At 37.8% G+C, this 18,827-nt stretch overlaps 2 protein-coding genes across 22 annotated transcripts in view; one reads left to right on the top strand and one right to left on the bottom strand.

Moving 5' to 3' along the window:
* NF1 (neurofibromin 1) overlaps positions 1 to 18,827 on the top strand; it is a 110,693-nt gene that overhangs the window by 71,232 nt on the left and 20,634 nt on the right. For 20 of the 21 annotated variants that reach the window (XR_003254309.1, XR_003254310.1, XR_003254308.1 and 17 more), the window contains 13 exons: positions 6,891 to 7,323; positions 7,552 to 7,892; positions 8,666 to 8,868; positions 9,866 to 10,059; positions 11,584 to 11,724; positions 11,946 to 12,225; positions 13,865 to 14,079; positions 14,295 to 14,356; positions 14,484 to 14,598; positions 15,434 to 15,535; positions 17,110 to 17,250; positions 17,615 to 17,741; positions 18,303 to 18,434. Coding sequence is in view for 18 of the 21 variants with exons in the window: in XM_026070244.1 (XP_025926029.1) it covers positions 6,891 to 7,323; positions 7,552 to 7,892; positions 8,666 to 8,868; positions 9,866 to 10,059; positions 11,584 to 11,724; positions 11,946 to 12,225; positions 13,865 to 14,079; positions 14,295 to 14,356; positions 14,484 to 14,598; positions 15,434 to 15,535; positions 17,110 to 17,250; positions 17,615 to 17,741; positions 18,303 to 18,434 (2,486 nt within the window). In the remaining 3 variants the exon portion in view is untranslated. The remainder of the gene's footprint in view (positions 1 to 6,890; positions 7,324 to 7,551; positions 7,893 to 8,665; positions 8,869 to 9,865; positions 10,060 to 11,583; positions 11,725 to 11,945; positions 12,226 to 13,864; positions 14,080 to 14,294; positions 14,357 to 14,483; positions 14,599 to 15,433; positions 15,536 to 17,109; positions 17,251 to 17,614; positions 17,742 to 18,302; positions 18,435 to 18,827) is intronic. The other variant, XM_026070234.1, reaches the window with a different exon arrangement.
* EVI2A (ecotropic viral integration site 2A) lies at positions 1,919 to 5,683 on the bottom strand. Its single transcript, XM_026070253.1, has 2 exons — positions 5,494 to 5,683; positions 1,919 to 3,351 (listed from the first exon to the last, which is right to left on the bottom strand). Exon 2 carries the CDS (start codon positions 3,333 to 3,335, stop codon positions 2,568 to 2,570), a length of 768 nt encoding a protein of 255 aa, XP_025926038.1. The 5' UTR covers positions 3,336 to 3,351; positions 5,494 to 5,683; the 3' UTR covers positions 1,919 to 2,567.

The raw sequence follows: 18,827 nt of genomic DNA, 5'->3' as shown, positions 1-18,827 counted from the left end.
TCTGGTCTTTCCCCACTCCTGCAGCAAACACAGATCCTGATCCCACATTCACATTATAACTCATAGCTTCTTGTTTGAGTCCTTCATCTTGTATCTTTTGCCCCTGTTCCTACCTTCATCACTGTTTCCTTTTCCTTCCACTTTTTTCTTCCTTCCACTGATATGATCATGACTCTTTCCCTGCCTGCCTTTGTCATGACACTGATGTTTTTACCACTTCTGCTTGCTGCTCACTAACAACTTCTTGTGTTTCTGTGTCCAGGCTGGCTAATTGTCCTTACAGAGCCATTCTCCTTTCTGAGATCTGTTATCTTCCTAGCTGTGAGCAGTTTTACTCCAGGTCAGATTCCCACCTCTGCTATCTCAGTTTCTCTTTTAGTACTTGTGCTTCCTCTGCTGTTGCCTGATGTGCTCACGGTCGTTTTTTGGGAAGAAAACGGTAACTTTGATGCAGCATCCTCCAGCCTTTAGCTTGCTTTCTTGCAGGAAAGGTGAGATGTTCTCTGATCATCTCCAAATACTAGGTTGCATCACTGATCTGCCAGTTTTCCCCCTATTATTCTCCTGTCATTTCCGCTCATGTTTTAGAAATGCCTGACATAGTCCCCTGCCCCATTTGCCTGTTCTATTGCCCCGTCTCCCTTCCAGCCCGAAATTCTGAATATGCAGGTTGCAGTAGATTCTTGGAGTTCTTCCTGTAATTTCATCCTGAACCCTTCCCAATCTGGTTTTTATTTTTCTTCTCCACTGAACTTACTTTCTAATGACTCCCAGTTCCGGCCTAGGCTTGCAACCTTCTTCCAATTTTATCTTCCGTGCTATGCCAACTGCCTTTGACCTGGGCTGTTGCATTTTTTTGAAAACTTGCCCTCTTGGTTTCAATGATACTGTCTTCTCCTTGCTTCTCTGTTGCTTCTTTACTTCACCTGTAAGCTTACCTGAATGGGCATGTAATGGGAGATAAATTGGGGATTTAATTATTCTTTCAAGCTCATACAGCCACTTCATGTGTCAAAAATATTTCAGGATGTTTGAACTTTGTCATCATGCTGTTTTAATACTTGTAACCGTGGTGCAACTGATCTTTAATCCAAGAAGTAGCCTGTGAGTGTGTATAGGGTGGTAGTGGGGAACATGCTTCTCTGCGTGTACCTCTGTTCACTTTTAGCTTTGAGAAAACTTTTCTCAATCCAAGCCTTTGCTCCGTCATCCTTATTTGATTTTTTTTTTCCAGAAAAATTGACACTTTTGCACAATTTTATCTTGAAGATATTATGGAAAATAAAGCACACCTACAAGCAGTCTTGTTCGTGATACCAACTCACTATCACAGTCAGGGGAACACTCCTGGTGTTTTATGTTTTTAACTATATTCTTTAATTAATAACATTGACATTTTGCTTACAAGCTCTGGGAACAGAGATTGCCATTCGTAGCATGTGGGTAGTGGAAACCCTTCTGCTAGCTTGGGGTGTCTAGCTACCTCCTAGCTTCTTGCCGTGATTGCATAGATGTTGCTTAATGATTAGAACGTAACAGCTATATTAGCATTTTGTCAAGGTGCACATTTAACAAAAAGTACACAAATGGAAGAGCTGATCCTTACATTTTTGTCCTATGTTTGTATTCAAAGAGAAATCCCAGAAATATGGGGAAGGCTCTAGCAGAATAAAGTAACAAAAAGTTGTGGTGATTCTTGAAGAAATTTTCAGCATGTCCTAACTGATTGTATTAGGATGAAGTGGAGTGTGTTTCCATGTGGATGCTCCCATGGTGCAAGAAATCACCTCTAATCTTCAGAGAAAACCTTTTCTGACCTGCAACAAATGTTGTAGAGATATAATATTTAAAGATGTCTTGCCTAATGATTTTGGGGGGAATATTATGAATTAGAGAAATAATTTCACATAAACTTAAATTATTTAAAAACTTATATTGTTAGTTTATTAGTGATAACAAATTGAAAGAGTTCTTATATTTTAACATATCATACAAACATTGCATATTCATGCATGGACTCAAAGCACAATATATGTGGTTGCTCTCAGTCTGTTTCAAAAGCGATTAAGCTGGTGTAAGAAGTTTTTAAAGAAAAAAACCTGAAAGGGCATTTTGAGACACACTAGCTCCTGACTCAGTAACTGCATCAAATAAAATAGTGACTGCACTATGCTTCTGTTAAAACAGCAACTTGGGTACCCCTCTGTAGCACTTTGCGGCATGGTATGCCTGCTAGACTAACAGTCCCTTCCTTCGTCCCCTAAGGATCTTTGAGAATAGGCAAATTTCTGCCCTGTTGCTTTATCCTGTTCAGCTCCTTCAACCATGATTTCTGGTCAAAGGAGTAAGACCAGTCTTAACTCTATTTCTAAAAGCTACTTAAAACAATCTTACTCCCTTCTAGAACTACAAGTTGCTGCAGCATTCCTGTTGCCGTAAAACGAAAAAGCCCATGTAAGATCTGAACTTAGTTTTCATGTGTTACAATTCATGTTGTTACCTGGAAGTTTTTACCTCATATGAATGAGGTAGAAAGGTAAAAGCTGAGTTTTTAACCTGAATACGATTTAAATCTCAACTACAAAATTGGTTAAAATGCTTTCGTGTGACTCTGGTTCTTTGTTTTCCTGTTCACGAGCTATTTCCTTAGCGAGTTTCTCGGCAGTTCCATCTTCAGTTCTGCTTTGCATTATGGCATCTCGCTCTGATATCAAGTCCTGCATTATCAAGTCGGTGCCGGCTGCCTCCTTGGGCATCCTCTGCCACGTTCCTGCCGCAGTCGGCCACAAGCTGTTAGCAGCCAGAAAATCACCGTTGCTCCTGGGCAAACGTTTGCCTTGCTTAGTTTTTTTGAGATAGGACATTTTGTTTGCTATTATGACTGTTGACAGAAATAAGAAGGTGCAGATAAGCACAAGTACTGCTATTATAATGAAGCAAATCAGTATAAGAGGCTTATTGTCTTCACACATTTCTTTCGTCACTGTAGTCTTGGGTTTGGTGGTATTCCTAGGTCCTCCGGTGGCAGAAACGGCACTTCTGGCAGGAGGAAACGTTGGAGGATGTGGGGCTGTTGTTGACGATAAGGACTGAGAGGTGGCTGGCTGCATTTCAAAAGTAGCCATTGTTTTGCTGTCGAAATTGGTGCTTAAAGGCGAGTTTGTATTAGCTTCAGTTGTGTTCAGGCTTCCACTTGGGTTTGGGCTGGCAGAACTCCAGATGTCATTTATAACCCTGGGATGACCAGTGTGATTTGCACTTATGTGCAAACACAAAGAAAAGATTACCATCGCAAAGAAAGCAAAATGTCGTTTACTGTGTCTCTTTGTCTTCATCTTCCTGTTTAGTCACCTGCAAAATAGAAATTACCACATTGGTTTAGTAAATTCGAGTTCTTAGAGGTTTGAGTCAGACTTCTCAGGGAGCGCTAGACAGCTCTTTGTGATGGACAGATCTATGTTGTAACTTGACAGGTTTAGTGGACATGGGAAGAGTTCAGCTACTTGGAATACTAGAAAAAACAGGTGATCTGGAACTTCCTCTCTGCTAAACTCTGACAATATGAGGCTTATAGAAAATAAATGAAGATTAAAAGAGAACATGGAGTGAAGTAGAGGCAGAAAGTGTTTCCTGTTAAATACTCGGTGGTGTGTAAATGTAGATGCAGACTGTTGTAGTTCCTTCTCTTTAAAGCTAACCATATTGTATCTTTAAGTTCATCACTTCTGCTTTTACATGGTGAAGGGAGAAACCCATGTAAAATTTACAAAATATTTCTATAAGTGACAGCAGTAACTTACTTTAATTGGTTATATTTCTTAGCATAGCTGTCTGAGTGTTTCATAATGCTTAGCAAAACCTTTCTCCTCTAATTTTTCTGCTTAATTGTAGGATATATAGCCAACAAGGCAATATATCACAAATGTGCTCACAAATGTACTTCTCACCAAGTTTTCTCACAAATATACTTCGAAGACTGTTTTCTTTAAAACTCCTGAGGTTATGCAAATGGTATTACTGTTAGCATGTTCCCTTTTACATTGGTGGATTATGCAAGTTTGTACCATAATCTCTGCCTATGGAATCTGTCCGGAGGACAGGAAACGGATCTTGGGGTTCCTCTGGTACGAAGATAACTTAATTGCGACAGATTAGGCAAGTAGTGAACCACTTCCAATGCTGCTGCTTCAAGTTTGCACAAGCGAGACACCTTCAGAGCTTAAGGCTTATTAGCCCATCAAATGTCTCTCTTTCACCTGTCTGTATTAACAGAATGGAAAGTTTCTTTCAAGTGTTATATCTTGTTCAAATATAAATACTATAAAGAATGACCAGAAGTAACACTGCTATTTTCTATTACATTTCTTTCCAAAAGCTAATAATAGTAATGGTTAAAAAAGAAAGAAAAAAAGAAAAGGCATCTATGTGCTAGTAAGCTTAGGTAATTTTGAAATATGCTAGATAATGTTTGCTTCTTGTCACAGTCAAAAGTTAGCCTGCCTACCAAAGAACTTAATATATTCACTCAAAAATCAGAAAGATGAGCTTGCCTATCTTTGCAAAATCCGAAGGGCCAGGTCATACTGCCAAAATCCAGCAAAATGAAAGCAGTGCTATGCCTGATACGTAACCAAAGGAGAACGTGTGGGGCTGCCTCCTCAAGTTACAAAGGAACAGCAAAGGATATTGTACCTTCTACTTCCCAGTTCGCCTGTAAGCATAAAGCTAGGCTCCGTTCTGAGATGAATCCTCATCTTTAAGTTTGAACCAGAAACAGTCTTGGTAATCAACTACAGCCCAGGTAGAATTTTTATCTTTATATGGTGCAGGTTGTAGCATACTGTAGCCTTGTAGCATACTAAAAGGGGGGGGGGGGCGACAGCAACAGCAAAAAGATTTTCTGTATCACATGGACTGGAGTTTTTTAAATTGAGATGCATTTGCCAGGACAGTACAGATGCACTCCAACGTTTAATGTTACTGCCGGAGAGTTGCAGCTCTGTTTCTTCCTACTCCCTCCAGGAGTACAGCAAGTCCCGCTGTTAATTGTAGTGTTCTGCACCAGATGTGCTTTTCTTGAAAATAAACTGATGATGTTAAGGGCTTCACTTGAAATTATCAGAGCAAAGGAACTGATTTAAAGAGCTGTTCTTCTTAGCTCAACCCTTCGTGCCTAGGTATTGACAGGGTCTCTGTTAGTGCACAGTAAGATCTGCAGTGCATGGGAGCAACAGAGCTAAGTAGCAACTGTCACTGTTAATTCTTTTTTTGGGGTCTGTTTATGAAAAATCTTTAACATTGCTAAAATACAAATGTTGTTTAACTTCCTTAATTCAATATACAATAATATTTTTGTCTGTTGTTACCATCATAAATTAGTGTATTTGAATTACTTGAACTTTTGTAAAAACACCTTTGCATATAATTTTCTACAAAAATCTAAGAAACTTCTGAAATTCAACTTAAAATAGGAGAAGAAAAATGTGCACTTACCTTGTCAAGCTGTAGTCAAAATAAAAGTGGTGTTGCAGGTTTTTACTTCTCTAACAATAAGAGTTCTTTGTGTGTATATTCGCTGTCAGGACGCGACCATTAACGTAAAGCAAATAAACTTGGACGATGCTGGTATTTTTTAAACAAATCTGTAACTGAAATTGTATGTCGTTTACTCTAAGTGGAGAGCTAAAACCACAGAGATGACACACTTCCTTTCTGTAGCAACCATACCATGACATGTCGGGGGAAAAACACCAACTTGCCCAAATTAGCTTTCGGAACAACAGGAAGTAACACAGGAGAAGAAAGTCTCGTAGGCAGACAAGTATTCTACGTCTATGAAGTTTCTCTCCCCCGTTATCCTATGCTCGGGCGGTTTACCTCCAATGTTATCAAGAGCAGTGCTCCACTGCAATCAGCCCTACGTCTGTTCTTAAAGTATTTATTAGGTCTTTCCATAGTCTGTTGGTTTGCTTGAAAGACGTGAGGTGATGTTCGCTTGAAACAGTTACAGGTATTTAGAAGTACTGTAGATGTTCACAAGCTACTGTTGAGTATGATTTTTTTTTTTTTAATTAATTCTTCCCAGTTGAATTTTATCTGCTATGATATCTCTGGAAACTTGGTTTAGGTACATCCTATGTCCAATCTCATAAAATTCAGAGCATCATTAAATAAGAACAAAAGGTTCTTAATCTTTTAGATTACCTGAATGTTCTTCTGGGAGAGCTAGCTCATAGGCACATCCTCTGTCCTACTCAGAGGGCCTTTCTTAGCAGTGCTCAGCCAAGCGTTAGAATGCCTTATGTGCTGCAGTCTATAGCAAATAAAATGAGTAGGAGATCCTTTGAGATAATTTTTTGTGGATGCTTAGCTAGAACAAGGCTTTTTCTGCATATAAAAATAGATGTAACTTGAATCCCTAGGAAGATGAATAAGTTGGAGTTTGAAGGACTATAGTATTTTACTTTTATTTTGAAAGAGACTCTTAACTCTTTTCCTGTAATCCAGTTTTGATTTGATTGATGCACTATTGCTCTCTAGCATGGGTTTTATTTCTTCTCTTTGAGAAGTTGAATAAACCTCCTGTCTGTCTGGAGACTGGCTGTATGGTAGCTTGCATGGCCCTTCAGCAAGAACGTGAATTGAATCCATGTCCAACTTGACCCTCTAACCAAGTTTAAAGTCCAGTATGACAGACGAGCCATGACTGAATAATCACAGATGCTTTTATGTTTTTGGTGCCGGTCTGTTAGCATTGTTATGCATTTATGGCATTTTTAGGATTATGTTAAAGATCAATCTGTTTTAGTATAATAGTACATTTAATATACCACTCAAATATTTGTAATGTGATGTAGCAAGTGAACCATGTCTTTCCTCTTTTCTTACAGGTTCAAGACTGGTCAGATCAATGGGGATTTACTGATATACCATGTCCTGCTAACTCTGAAGCCATACTATGCAAAGCCATATGAGATTGTAGTGGACCTCACACATGCTGGCCCCAGTAATCGTTTTAAAACAGACTTTCTTTCTAAATGGTTTGTAGTTTTTCCAGGCTTTGCTTATGAAAATGTCTCAGCAGTTTTTATTTATAACTGTAATTCTTGGGTCAGAGAATACACCAAATACCATGAAAGGCTCCTGACAGGTTTAAAAGGAAGCAAAAGACTTATTTTCATAGACTCTCCAGGGAAATTGGCAGAGCACATTGAACATGACCAGCAGAAACTCCCAGCAGCTACCTTGGCTTTGGAGGAGGACTTGAAAGTGTTTCACAACGCTCTCAAACTGGCTCACAAAGACACCAAAGTTTCTATTAAAGTAAGGCCTCTTTAACTGTTCCTAGTGAATTCTTATATTTTGATAAGGATCTGAATATGGTTTTACTGTCTCTTAATTCTCCTCTCTAAGGTCTTGAGGAGAAATCCCAACTTAGCGTAGCGTAGTATTTGTTATGGTTTCTTATGTTTAACTTTGTAAAATAGACTGTTTTTGCTCTTTGTGGTGTTAACCAATGGTGCTGAAACATTTTTGTGTTCTGCTTTTAAGGTTGGGTCTACAGCTGTGCAGGTGACATCAGCAGAACGAACAAGAGTCCTGGGACAAACAGTGTTTTTAAACGATATTTACTATGCTTCAGAAATTGAGGAAATATGTCTGGTTGATGAGAACCAGTTTACCTTGACCATTGCCAACCAAGGCACACCACTCACTTTCATGCATCAGGAGTGTGAAGCCATTGTTCGGTCCATCATTCATATACGGACACGGTGGGAGTTGTCACAACCGGACTCCATCCCGCAGCACACTAAAATCCGCCCTAAGGATGTCCCTGGAACACTGCTGAACATAGCACTGCTCAACCTGGGAAGCTCAGACCCCAGTTTGCGGTACAGATCTTTTAAATTTAATACCACTTTTGGTCAAAAATGTGAATTCTTTCCAAGATTTTCTTGTTGTTAACAAATCTCTCTTGAACAAAACAGTTTTTCTTTCATCACAGCTCCACAAACATAAAATGTACTTATTAAGAAGTCTAAGATTTTTCTAAAGAAAGATCAGCTTTTCTGTAGCTGAAGAAAAACATATTGTCTGAGTAACTGAAAGCATTTAGGAAGTTTAATTTCTGCTTGTAAAGAGAAATACTTGTTCTTTGCAACGTATGCTTATTAGTCAGGCTTGATTTTCATGGTGTTGAACTTCCTGCTTAATAACTTGGGAGCCATATCTCTTAGAACAGGGCAGGATCTTGTCAGAAAGGACTGTCTCAAAATGGATAGTGGCTCGGTGGAATCCTTGGGCCCTTGGCTATCTCTCTCCCAGCAGCTCAGGTGCACTTGGAAATACTTAGAATTTCCCGGGACTGAATAMCTCTCTGACAAGTCCAATACAGAGTCCTTCAACCATATTCTTTAACCTTGTCAGAGATTGTTTAAAACAAGTGGAGGAGTAACCTCATTCACTTCTCCAAGGCACGCGCTGTTGTCCCTGACCCTTAACAGRCGCAGGGAGAAAGTTCAGGATTTAAGTGTAGTCACTTACATAGCAATGTTGATTTGATGTTTAAAATGTCAGCATCGCTACTGTGACATTTTAGTGTAATGCCTGTACTTTAGGATATATGAGAAAAGTATTACAAGTCACGTTGTCTGCTTTGTTTCAGGTCTGCTGCCTATAATCTTCTATGTGCCTTAACCTGTACCTTTAATTTAAAGATTGAGGGCCAGTTACTGGAAACTTCAGGTCTGTGTATTCCTGCCAACAACACGCTCTTTATTGTGTCTATTAGTAAAACTCTTGCAGCTAACGAACCACACCTTACCTTAGAGTTCTTGGAAGAGTGTATTTCTGGATTTAGCAAATCTAGTAAGTAACACTAGTATTCCTTAGTGCTAACCATGAATTTGAAAAGCTTTAAGTTGGTGGCTGTCTGTCTTGGTTAATTAAACAGTTTAGATGGGTTTTCAAGCTTTGTCCRTTTGTATCCATTCCTTAATAATCAAGTTGTATAATACTCTGAAGCCCAACAGTGTCATGAAACGGACTGGAATCTGTAGGAGCATAAACATTACTTCATTTGCCCATTTGAATGTGCCCTTTCATTTCTGATGAACTAAATTAAAAAAAAAAAATCTGTCTTTTATATTCTGAAATTAATGTTGGAACAAGCCTCACTAGACATCTCAGTGGTTTGGAATGAGTAGGTTAATTCGGAGAGATCACAGTACAAGCTATTTGTTTCATATGGCTGTTGATAATTTTGTACAGTATGTACTTTAGATCCATATCAGGTTGTTGTTAATTCACCAGAAATACTGCAGAACAAAACCCAGTCTGGCGTCCGTGATAGTCACAGTTTTGAACTCTAGAAGGTACATGTGCAAAAGAGTTCCAAGGCTTTTTAGTCATATATCATTTAGATATTAATCCTTTCAGATTATTTATATTTCTTTTAATTGTAAATCTGGTCTGTTGCATTATTTTAATAGTTCTTTTTTCCAGGCATAAAACAACACCAACTTTAGTGTTGAAAGCTGTTTAGAATATATTCTCAAGATTAAAAAATAAAAAATCTTAAGTCCTGTCTAATACTGAGTTTACATGTCATTACCTCACGCCTCTTAATAGGATATTAAAATGTCAATATCTCCTTGCCAGATTCCTATGGAAGTTTCTTGGAGTATSTTCCTTTTGAAGCTTGTCTGTTTGCCCAGTAGTATTTGCTCGGGTGTTTCATTCACCTATTTCAGATAGTAATTATTTTAGACAATGAAATTGAAATGAAAAGGGCTTGCAAATAATAATTTACATATAAATAGAGACCAGTGCTGGTTTTGTGTTACAAAGTGAATTTTTATTTCAGGTATTGAACTGAAACATCTTTGTCTGGAGTACATGACTCCCTGGTTATCAAATCTGGTCCGATTCTGTAAACATAATGATGATGCCAAGCGCCAGCGAGTCACTGCTATTCTTGATAAGCTTATAACAATGACAATAAATGAAAAACAGATGTATCCTTCCATTCAAGCTAAGATATGGGGAAGTCTTGGACAGGTACAAGTTCTCCATAATTTATTGCAATTTATATATGAGCAGCAAATTATAGTGTTTTTAATCACTTAAATATTGATGCAGAAAAATAAAATGGATCTTGACAGGACCAAAGTATATTAGCTGTGCGGAGAGAAGAGCATACGTTTCTTTTCTATAAAATACTTTTGTCAAATGATTAACTACTGAACTCTGAATCTTAGGAACGTGTTCTTGGCCCCTACTGAGAGTTGAAAATTAAAGATTTTTGGTATTAGTCATAAATATTTCATCAAAACCCCTGAATGCATGGGTATTGAATTGAAAGAACAAAGTACTTGTGCATTCAGAGGTATGTTAGGCTTATGCCATAAAAGAATTTTTCTTCTGTTTTGCTGTTTGAACTTTTAAAACAGAAGCATTTTGATAAAATTAATAGAATGACAAACCTCCTGCTGATCATAAATTGGTAGAAGTGTTAATTAAGTTAATGTCCCCATTCTGCTCCCCAAGAAAAGAAAATGAAGCTAAAGCTGCCATTCATGAAGGAAATTTCCAGAGAAATGAGACCTGCTTTACTTGCCATGACTGTGCTTGCTCCCAAGCTCCTTATCAGTTTCATTATCATACTTTTTTTTTTTTTTTTTTAAAAGCATGTCATCCAAACTGATACAGCCCAGCATCACAAAATTACTTTTGGAGAACGGGGGGGAATTCTCAAATGGATGCATGGGTGCATTTTCTTACTTGATCCACTTAGACTAACAAATCAATGTACTCTGCAAACTTGAATCACACTGAGAGCAATGTGATTCTCATATCCAATATGAAAGTACATTAACAGTTAAATGTGGAGAACATGAAAGTAAAGGATGAAATATTCCACAGAAGTCGGTGGGAATTTTATCATTGACTTAGTTGACCCAGAATTTCAACCACGTTTATGAGCATAGAAATGAAATGAAAGCTGAATTTGAATTGTACTGAAATAGAACTAATCTTAGCCTACGCATCACATTCAGATAGTTCTCTCTGCACTTGCTCAGATTTGATTCTTAACTTCATATATCAAATATGTGGGGGGTTTTGTACCTGATAAGAAACATGTTTATTGGTAGCTGTACTCATGCATGGCTAGTACTCTAAGCAAAATCTTGATGGATAAGATCTTAGTTATTTCTTGGAAGTATGGGATTGGGGTTCCCCCTTCAAATCCAGTTTCTTGTTATTAATATCAGTACTTTATGAATAGTTCAGATTTTAAATGGAAAATAAAATAGAAATAATAAAAACCACATTTCAGCTTCTCCACAGTTGTGAAGCATTCATTTCAATTTGGAGTAAATTCTGATAGAATTCATCTTTATGCTTCTACTATTTAAATTAGGCTTTTTCCCAAAAGGATAACAAATCACTGTAACAGATGTTTTAATTTATGCTAGTTACATATCTTCAACTAAAAATGAATGATTGCTTATTCAAAAAGCTGTTTACTGCAGAAAAATGAAGTTAATTTAACTGATACTAACAGTTTTTTTTCTCTGACAGATAACAGATCTGCTTGATGTAGTGCTGGACAGTTTCATCAAAACTAGTGCCACAGGAGGGTTAGGATCCATAAAAGCTGAGGTTATGGCAGACACAGCTGTAGCTCTTGCTTCTGGAAATGTGAAATTGGTTTCAAGCAAAGTGAGTGCCTCTTTGCCTTAATTTCCCCTTATATAATAATTTTACCTGAGAAAATAACGTGACACTGCTTTCTGATAACTAAGTACAGGCAATAAGGCAACAAGCGTTATAAAATGGGTTCCTAGCAACAGATTAATTCCAGTGTTAAAATATAATGGCTTTGACGGAAATTTTTAGCTCTGCTCTTCATTTGATTAAAACAAATGGTTGCTCTCTTTCAGGTAATTGGAAGGATGTGTAAAATAATCGACAAGACCTGTCTGTCTCCAACTCCTACATTAGAACAGCACCTAATGTGGGATGATATTGCTATTCTGGCACGTTACATGCTGATGCTGTCCTTCAACAATTCTCTGGATGTGGCGGCGCATCTTCCCTACCTCTTCCACGTAGTCACTTTATTGGTGGCCACTGGTCCCCTTTCTCTCAGAGCTTCCACTCATGGCCTGGTTATCAACATCATTCATTCTCTGTGCACTTGTTCACAGCTTCACTTCAGTGGTAAGTTTTTGTCAGATAATACATTAAGTTGTTTGCTCCTCTACTTTGTTTTAAGAAATACTTGAGGTGTCTTTTCTTCACTTCCATGAAGTCATTGTATATCATGCCACTAATGGGACTAAGATGTCTTTTCAGGTTGACACTGAAGATGGGAATCTTAATGTAGACAAGGATAGACAAGGCCAGGTTGCTTTTGGATTGATTGATTTTAGTTGCAATGAAGTTAATGGAAATTACCTGTGATTACCAAAAGTTAGAAAAATATAAATGAGTTGAAATACCCTTTCCTGTAACAGTTCTGGAATAACCTTGCTTTTTGGCATATAAAACAATAAAATAGCTGCTGAGATGAGTAGCTGAAACAAAGGGAGATGTTTAGTAAGCCTTAGCAATTAAGTAGAAGCATTCTGTGAGTGGTGAAGATTAATTTTCTGTGATGCTAAGAAATCTCTTCTGAAAGTTTGGAAACACTGTATTGCTATTCAGCTTGCGTATGAACCAGAATGAGAATATAAGCTAGAATAGATAACAGCATGGAGTTAATCTGGCTATCTGGTTAAGAGCAGGTGCATAATGAAAATTGTTTATATAACTGGTTTCTGAAAAAGGGAAGGATGTAAGTATCAGTGAGTGTCTGTAATGCAGATAAAGGAGAAAATACTCCTGTGCTAAAATCGGCTGATGTACCTCTTTTGAATGGTTGCATAATGTGGTAACAAAAATAACAATTACATAAGGCAATTGTGAAACTATACTATTAAAGCAGATATTTTTCATACTGCTGTATTTTAGCAGTCCTAAAATAATTAAAATTCAAATGCCTGTGTTAGCAAATACATAGCTGTTGTTTGTTATCACAGAAGTACAGTATAAAACCAGGCTATTTGTTGTGCAGAAATATTTACATGTTTATGTAATCTTGCTCTTTTAAGTATGTGAAGGCTCATTTGATATGTATGGAGAGAGAGAGAGAGAGCGCATCTGCGTGTGGCTAGAGAAACACATGCGCGCACACACACACACACACACGCGCGCGCGCAGGCTCTCTCTCACACTCACTTTAAAAAAAAAAGGGGGGGGCTTTGCCCTGAGCCCCAGAGCAAGGGCAGCCTTCCGTTTAAACAGTGGATTTGAAGTACACTGAAATGAAATGAAAGTTCAGGTTTGTAAAAATATTCAGTGCTAGTAGCAGGGCCTACATTTTCCCAAGGGCTCAGCTCCGTATTTTCTTCTGATTTAAATAGCTTTCTTCACTTTAGTGGCAGAGCCAAAAATAGAATTTGATTGCAGTCTGAACTCCCAGTGCTGTTGGTATTTCCAGCCAGGAACTCTCCAGGTTTCCATTTTGGGAACCAATTTGAGGAGCAGCCTCACAGAACCACCTCTTTAATCAAATCCCTTTCTACCTGTTTTAGCAACGCACGCTCCTGGTGCCGGCACTCGCAGCAGTGTGCGCAGCAGACCACGGTTCTCGTGGCACGTGCTGAGACGAGTAGCAAAGAAAACAGTAGTGGAACGTGCACAGTGATATCTAGGATGATTATTGACTTTTGTTTTCATGGGGGGTGATCTTAATAGTGTTAAATGTGAGTTGAATTTCAGTGCGTTATATCTAATATGTAAAAAATTTATTCAACAGAGGAGACCAAGCAAGTGTTAAGGCTGAGTTTGACTGAGTTCTCTCTGCCCAAATTTTATTTGCTGTTTGGAATCAGCAAAGTGAAATCAGCAGCAGTCATCGCCTTCCGCTCCAGCTACCGAGACAGGTCGTTCTCACCCGGTTCCTACGAAAGGGAGACTTTCGCGCTGACTTCCCTGGAAACTGTTACTGAAGCTTTGCTGGAGATCATGGAGGTACGTAGTTCAAAACAAAACAAATTATCCATGGGGGAAAATGGCATCGCTTACACTTCCATGCGGGCAAGCAGTGTGGTGAGATGCACCTCCCATGATGTGGTAATAAATATTTAAGTAGCTGACTTCTGAGAGCTAAAATAACTGTGTGTTCTGAATTTTAAGAATACTTTGTCTTAATGTTACATTTATTCAAACAATGTAATTCTTTTTAGGCTTGTATGAGAGATATCCCAACATGCAAGTGGCTGGACCAGTGGACCGAGCTAGCTCAAAAGTATGTTGTACATCACAAAACGTAACCCCTAACTGCCTGTGTAGCACGCTTACAATTCTCACCTTTTTATTATACAGCCTGTTTGTTTATATGCTTGTTTAATACAGTGTACTTTGTTTCTTCACAGGTTTGCATTCCAATATAATCCATCTCTGCAGCCAAGAGCGCTTGTTGTCTTTGGCTGTATAAGTAAACGTGTGTCTCATGGACAAATAAAACAAATAATCCGAATTCTTAGCAAGGTATATGGGTCTATGTCTGTTTTTCTTTGTGACTGATAAAATAATTGAAAATGTTTATCTTGCCATGAAGTGTAGAACTCAGAATAATTTGAGGATGAATACATTCTTCCAGTGTATTCTTACAAAAAGCTACCTAATAGGAAATTTAGTTTTTGTAGCCCTAACTTTTTGCTTTAAATCAATTTGGTGGCAGTAARTTTCATCAGTGCTGCTACTTCTAGAATAGAAGTAGTATTTGTCAATATTGAGCTTAAAATTTGAGACACTGAGATTGATCCAGCAAAGTCAATATTTAAATAAATGAAAAAACTTTGTGTTAAGACATTTAGCCTATCTGCATTATGTACAAGTTCCTTTTTTAAGGAAGTTAATAATGTAGTGTATTAAAAGTAAATGTGATAAAGAGTAGACTATTTATGTAAGAGAAATTTGAAACAGACTGCCTAGCTTGGTAACTATGCCCATGTTTTCTAAAGAAGGTTGTCTTCCATAGCAGGCAAACAGTGTGCTAAAGATGTTTCCTTTAAGTATTTTATTAGAGTTTTATAGACATAAAATTTAACTGAATAGTGTCTGAATTGTAGGAGAGCTATTCTCTGCTTCTTACATCCTGTCCTGCTGCCAGACTTTTTTTAATATACATTGTGCGATTATTTTCAGCATATCACTTCTGTCTATATCTTAATTTGTAAAACTCTTTGAGAATGCATTTAAAATGAGTTCAAGCTTCATAAACTAATTGAGAGCTACACTTACTGTTTAGAACTTTGATCTTTTTACAGAGCAAAATCTAATTATGGGTTCTATTTCTTATTATTACTTTTTCTACAAAAAGGGACTTGAGAGCTGTTTAAAAGGCCCTGATAATTACAACAGCCAAGTTCTAATAGAAGCTACAGTTATAGCACTCACCAAACTGCAGCCTCTTCTTAATAAGGTAAACAACTGTTTTTGGTTTTTTGTTTTTTGGKTTTTTTTTAAGAGTAAACAGGGAACAGTTTTGTAAGTGAAAATTATAATTATGGGTGTCACCTCAAAAAATAAGTGATGTGGTATCCAAAGTTCATACTTCACTGCCACAGCTCACGCTCAAAAGTCCTAGATACGGGAAATACGTCACAGAAGTTTGAATGTGGAACTTGTGCAAAAGCTTTACAAATGCTTTCGAACGTACCATTCTGCTTCATCAAACTGGGCAGGAGCCAGGTAGCCAGAGACCATACTACAGTCTGTCTTAATTCTTTCCAAAAGCTCTTTGGTCTTGGCTTTCAAATGTATGACTGCTAAGACATGCCTTTCGGGTCATGGCTTGTAATAAATGTTAGTCTCATCTGATCTGAAAATAATTTAGCCATCTGTATATTACTTTCAAGTTATTAACTTGAAACATAGCAGCAAGCCAATAGGCACACCGTTATGAGACAGTTTCCATGTGGAATTGTATTGTCACACACAGCTAAGAGGACGCAGTTGGTTTAAAAGAAGGGCCAAGTTCTTGAAAGGGATTTCTGGAGACCATGGTCGGGTCTGCAGCTTCCCAATTGTTAGACAGCGTATTCGAAAATGTCCTCAGAAAAGAATTTAACTTCGGTATTCCTGGCAAGAGCGTTTGAAAGGCTTGTTTAATATGCCTGTTTGACTTTCATTCACTTAGCCAAGGAATCTGGGCACAGTTTGTTAATCTTCTTGATTTCACTCTGTTTTGCTCTTTCCGTGGTAGCTCTGCGCAGGCTGTGTTGTCTGGGCCATCTGGATAGCACGGTAGCATTTAGAATTAACAGTGAGTCCCAGCAGTAACAGTTGTGATATGTTACTTGAACTTCTGATGCTTTCTGTCCCTCCTATTAGAATACCATGAACTTACCCTGGAAATGCAGCTGACGACTGACTTAATTGTCCTTTGCAAGTCATCCCGATCTTCCACTGTTTGTATTGCACGTTATTTCCGCATCTAGTGTTTTGCGGAGAGGATTACAATGAAGAGCCTCGTGTATCTATTGTTAGTAAAGAAGACTTGTTCCTATAAAATCTACTGTACAAGGAGCCCAAGATTTGTTGAATGCCAACTCTTCCTGCATACCTGTTCAGATTTAGAGACGAAATTGCTACTTATATGTGCAGAATTGCAATCTATTTTCATGTGCTCTCAAATTGGTAATGAAAGATGCATTATTGTTCAGTCTGGTGCAGGGCAATATGCACCTGATGTATTTGTGAGACAAGGAAGGGGTATAAGAGAGAAGCAATGTTTGTTTAAAAAAAAAAAAAGAGAGAGAGGGAGAGAAGCTTGAAATTAATTTGCTTTAAACTTTCACCTGGGAAGTGCATCAAGACTACAGGTTCACGTGAACATCCGTTTTGTTCTCAGGCTGGACATGTTTGAGGAGAGAACTTGCTACAAGAAGGATAGTAATGTATGGCGTATACAAAAACATATATTAGCCCTATTTCTCTTTCAGTGATAGGAACTGGCTTGAAAATGAAATCATGGCTTTTTCTTCTTCCTTCTAGGACTCTCCTATGCACAAGGCCCTCTTTTGGGTAGCTATGGCAGTGCTCCAGCTAGATGAAGTAAACCTGTATTCAGCAGGTACGGCACTACTTGAACAGAATTTGCATACCTTGGATAGCCTTCGGGTGTTCAATGATAAGGTAAGCAAGCCCTCTGTTAGTAATCAACTGTGATTAAACCTTAGTTTATGTAAGCAATTAGATCTGTTAAAAAGTAAAAAAAAATTCTTTATCCTCATGATCACTAGTTACACAACTAAAACTGAAAATGGTATTGCAATTAGTGTCCCTTGAGTAACATCAAAAGTAAAACTGCAATGCAGAGATGAAGCTCGTGGTATTTCTTCCAAACTGGAATGGAAATATATAGATATATTCTAGTCAAGAGTGTATTTGCTTTTTTCATGTAAACTCTTAAAATTACTATATTTTGTCACTTTTCAAAAATTTTAGATATAACTAACTTTCAATGAGATACTCTTGTATTTTATTTTCCCTGTGTCAGAGCCCAGAAGAGGTGTTTATGGAGATCAGGAGACCACTGGAATGGCACTGTAAGCAGATGGATCATTTTGTTGGGCTAAATTTCAACTCCAACTTTAATTTTGCACTAGTGGGACACCTCCTGAAAGGTAACAGCGCATGTTTCTGTTCATTTTACATGTCACGCTCTTAATTCAGAAACAAAAGGAAGCCCAAGGATAAAGGGAGGAAAAATTGTGTGGTTGATTTTAAGTAACTTATTCCAGCTGCTTGGATCACAGAATAGATGCAAGATTAAATGTACTTTGACTAAAAGACTTTGTCACAATCCCTGCGAAGGTTTTTAGTGCAGCTGAACTGTCATGGGATGCGTGACTGCATTTGCTGCTGTTCTTTACTTCTTCCTTTAAGAATGCTTTCTTTCTCCATGTGTTTGACTGTATTCAGGCTTTCTGTTTATTTTAGGAGATTGATTTATGAGAAAATAGATATAAGCGCAGACATTTGAAATGATGTGATTTTTGGAGGAGGGACATAAAAATATTTTTCTCGAATGTGCAGTTTCTATTAGTATTACTTGCATACCCACTAGATGAAGTTTCCTGTGAACATGCTGAAAAATATTTTAAGTATTTTAAAAATATTAATGCTTTATAAATATACATTAAAAAATTAAACACAGTATTTGGTTTCTTAACCTCATTTCTTAGGGTACAGGCATCCTTCTCCTACTACTGTAGCAAGAACTGTAAGGATTTTACATACACTACTAGCCCTGGTTAACAAACATAGGAACTGTGACAAGTTTGAGGTGAACACCCAAAGTGTGGCTTACCTAGCAGGAAAAATAAAAAAAAAAAAAAAAAAAAAAGCAACATACTTTTAAAGTTGTGCTAACTGAAAAGGAATGGGGTATTGTGGGAATTCTTTGTGGCTTTAGGTTGATAAAATTTTATCAATGTTGTGTATCAATGTAACTTGTATTGAAGATAGACCAGAGCCTGGGTTAGGCTGGGGCAGGTCAGTGGAAGCTCACTGCAGGCTCAGCAGCTGAGCAAGCTCAGCACGTGAGCTACTGTGCAACTTTGAAAATACTTCAGGGAGACTGATGGTTTTTTGGATTAAATACGTAGGTGTGTGCCTTAAAGCATTCAAACTTCTAGTTGTCTAGAAATAGGAAATTTTGACCATGTGAGGGGAGAATGTTTAAATCAGTAATTCTAGCTGGTTGGGAA

Source organism: Apteryx rowi, unplaced genomic scaffold, assembly GCF_003343035.1.
Source record: "Apteryx rowi isolate R43461 unplaced genomic scaffold, aptRow1 scaffold_307, whole genome shotgun sequence".
NCBI classification, from domain to species: Eukaryota; Metazoa; Chordata; class Aves; order Apterygiformes; family Apterygidae; genus Apteryx; species Apteryx rowi.
The sequence above is the reverse complement of the archived record's forward strand: the minus strand, read 5'-3'. Positions and strand labels throughout refer to the sequence as shown.

Coding starts and splice junctions, on each gene's coding strand:
- EVI2A (XM_026070253.1), bottom strand. CDS start 3,335: ATGAAGACAAAGAGACACAGTAAACGACATTTTGCTTTCTTTGCGATG.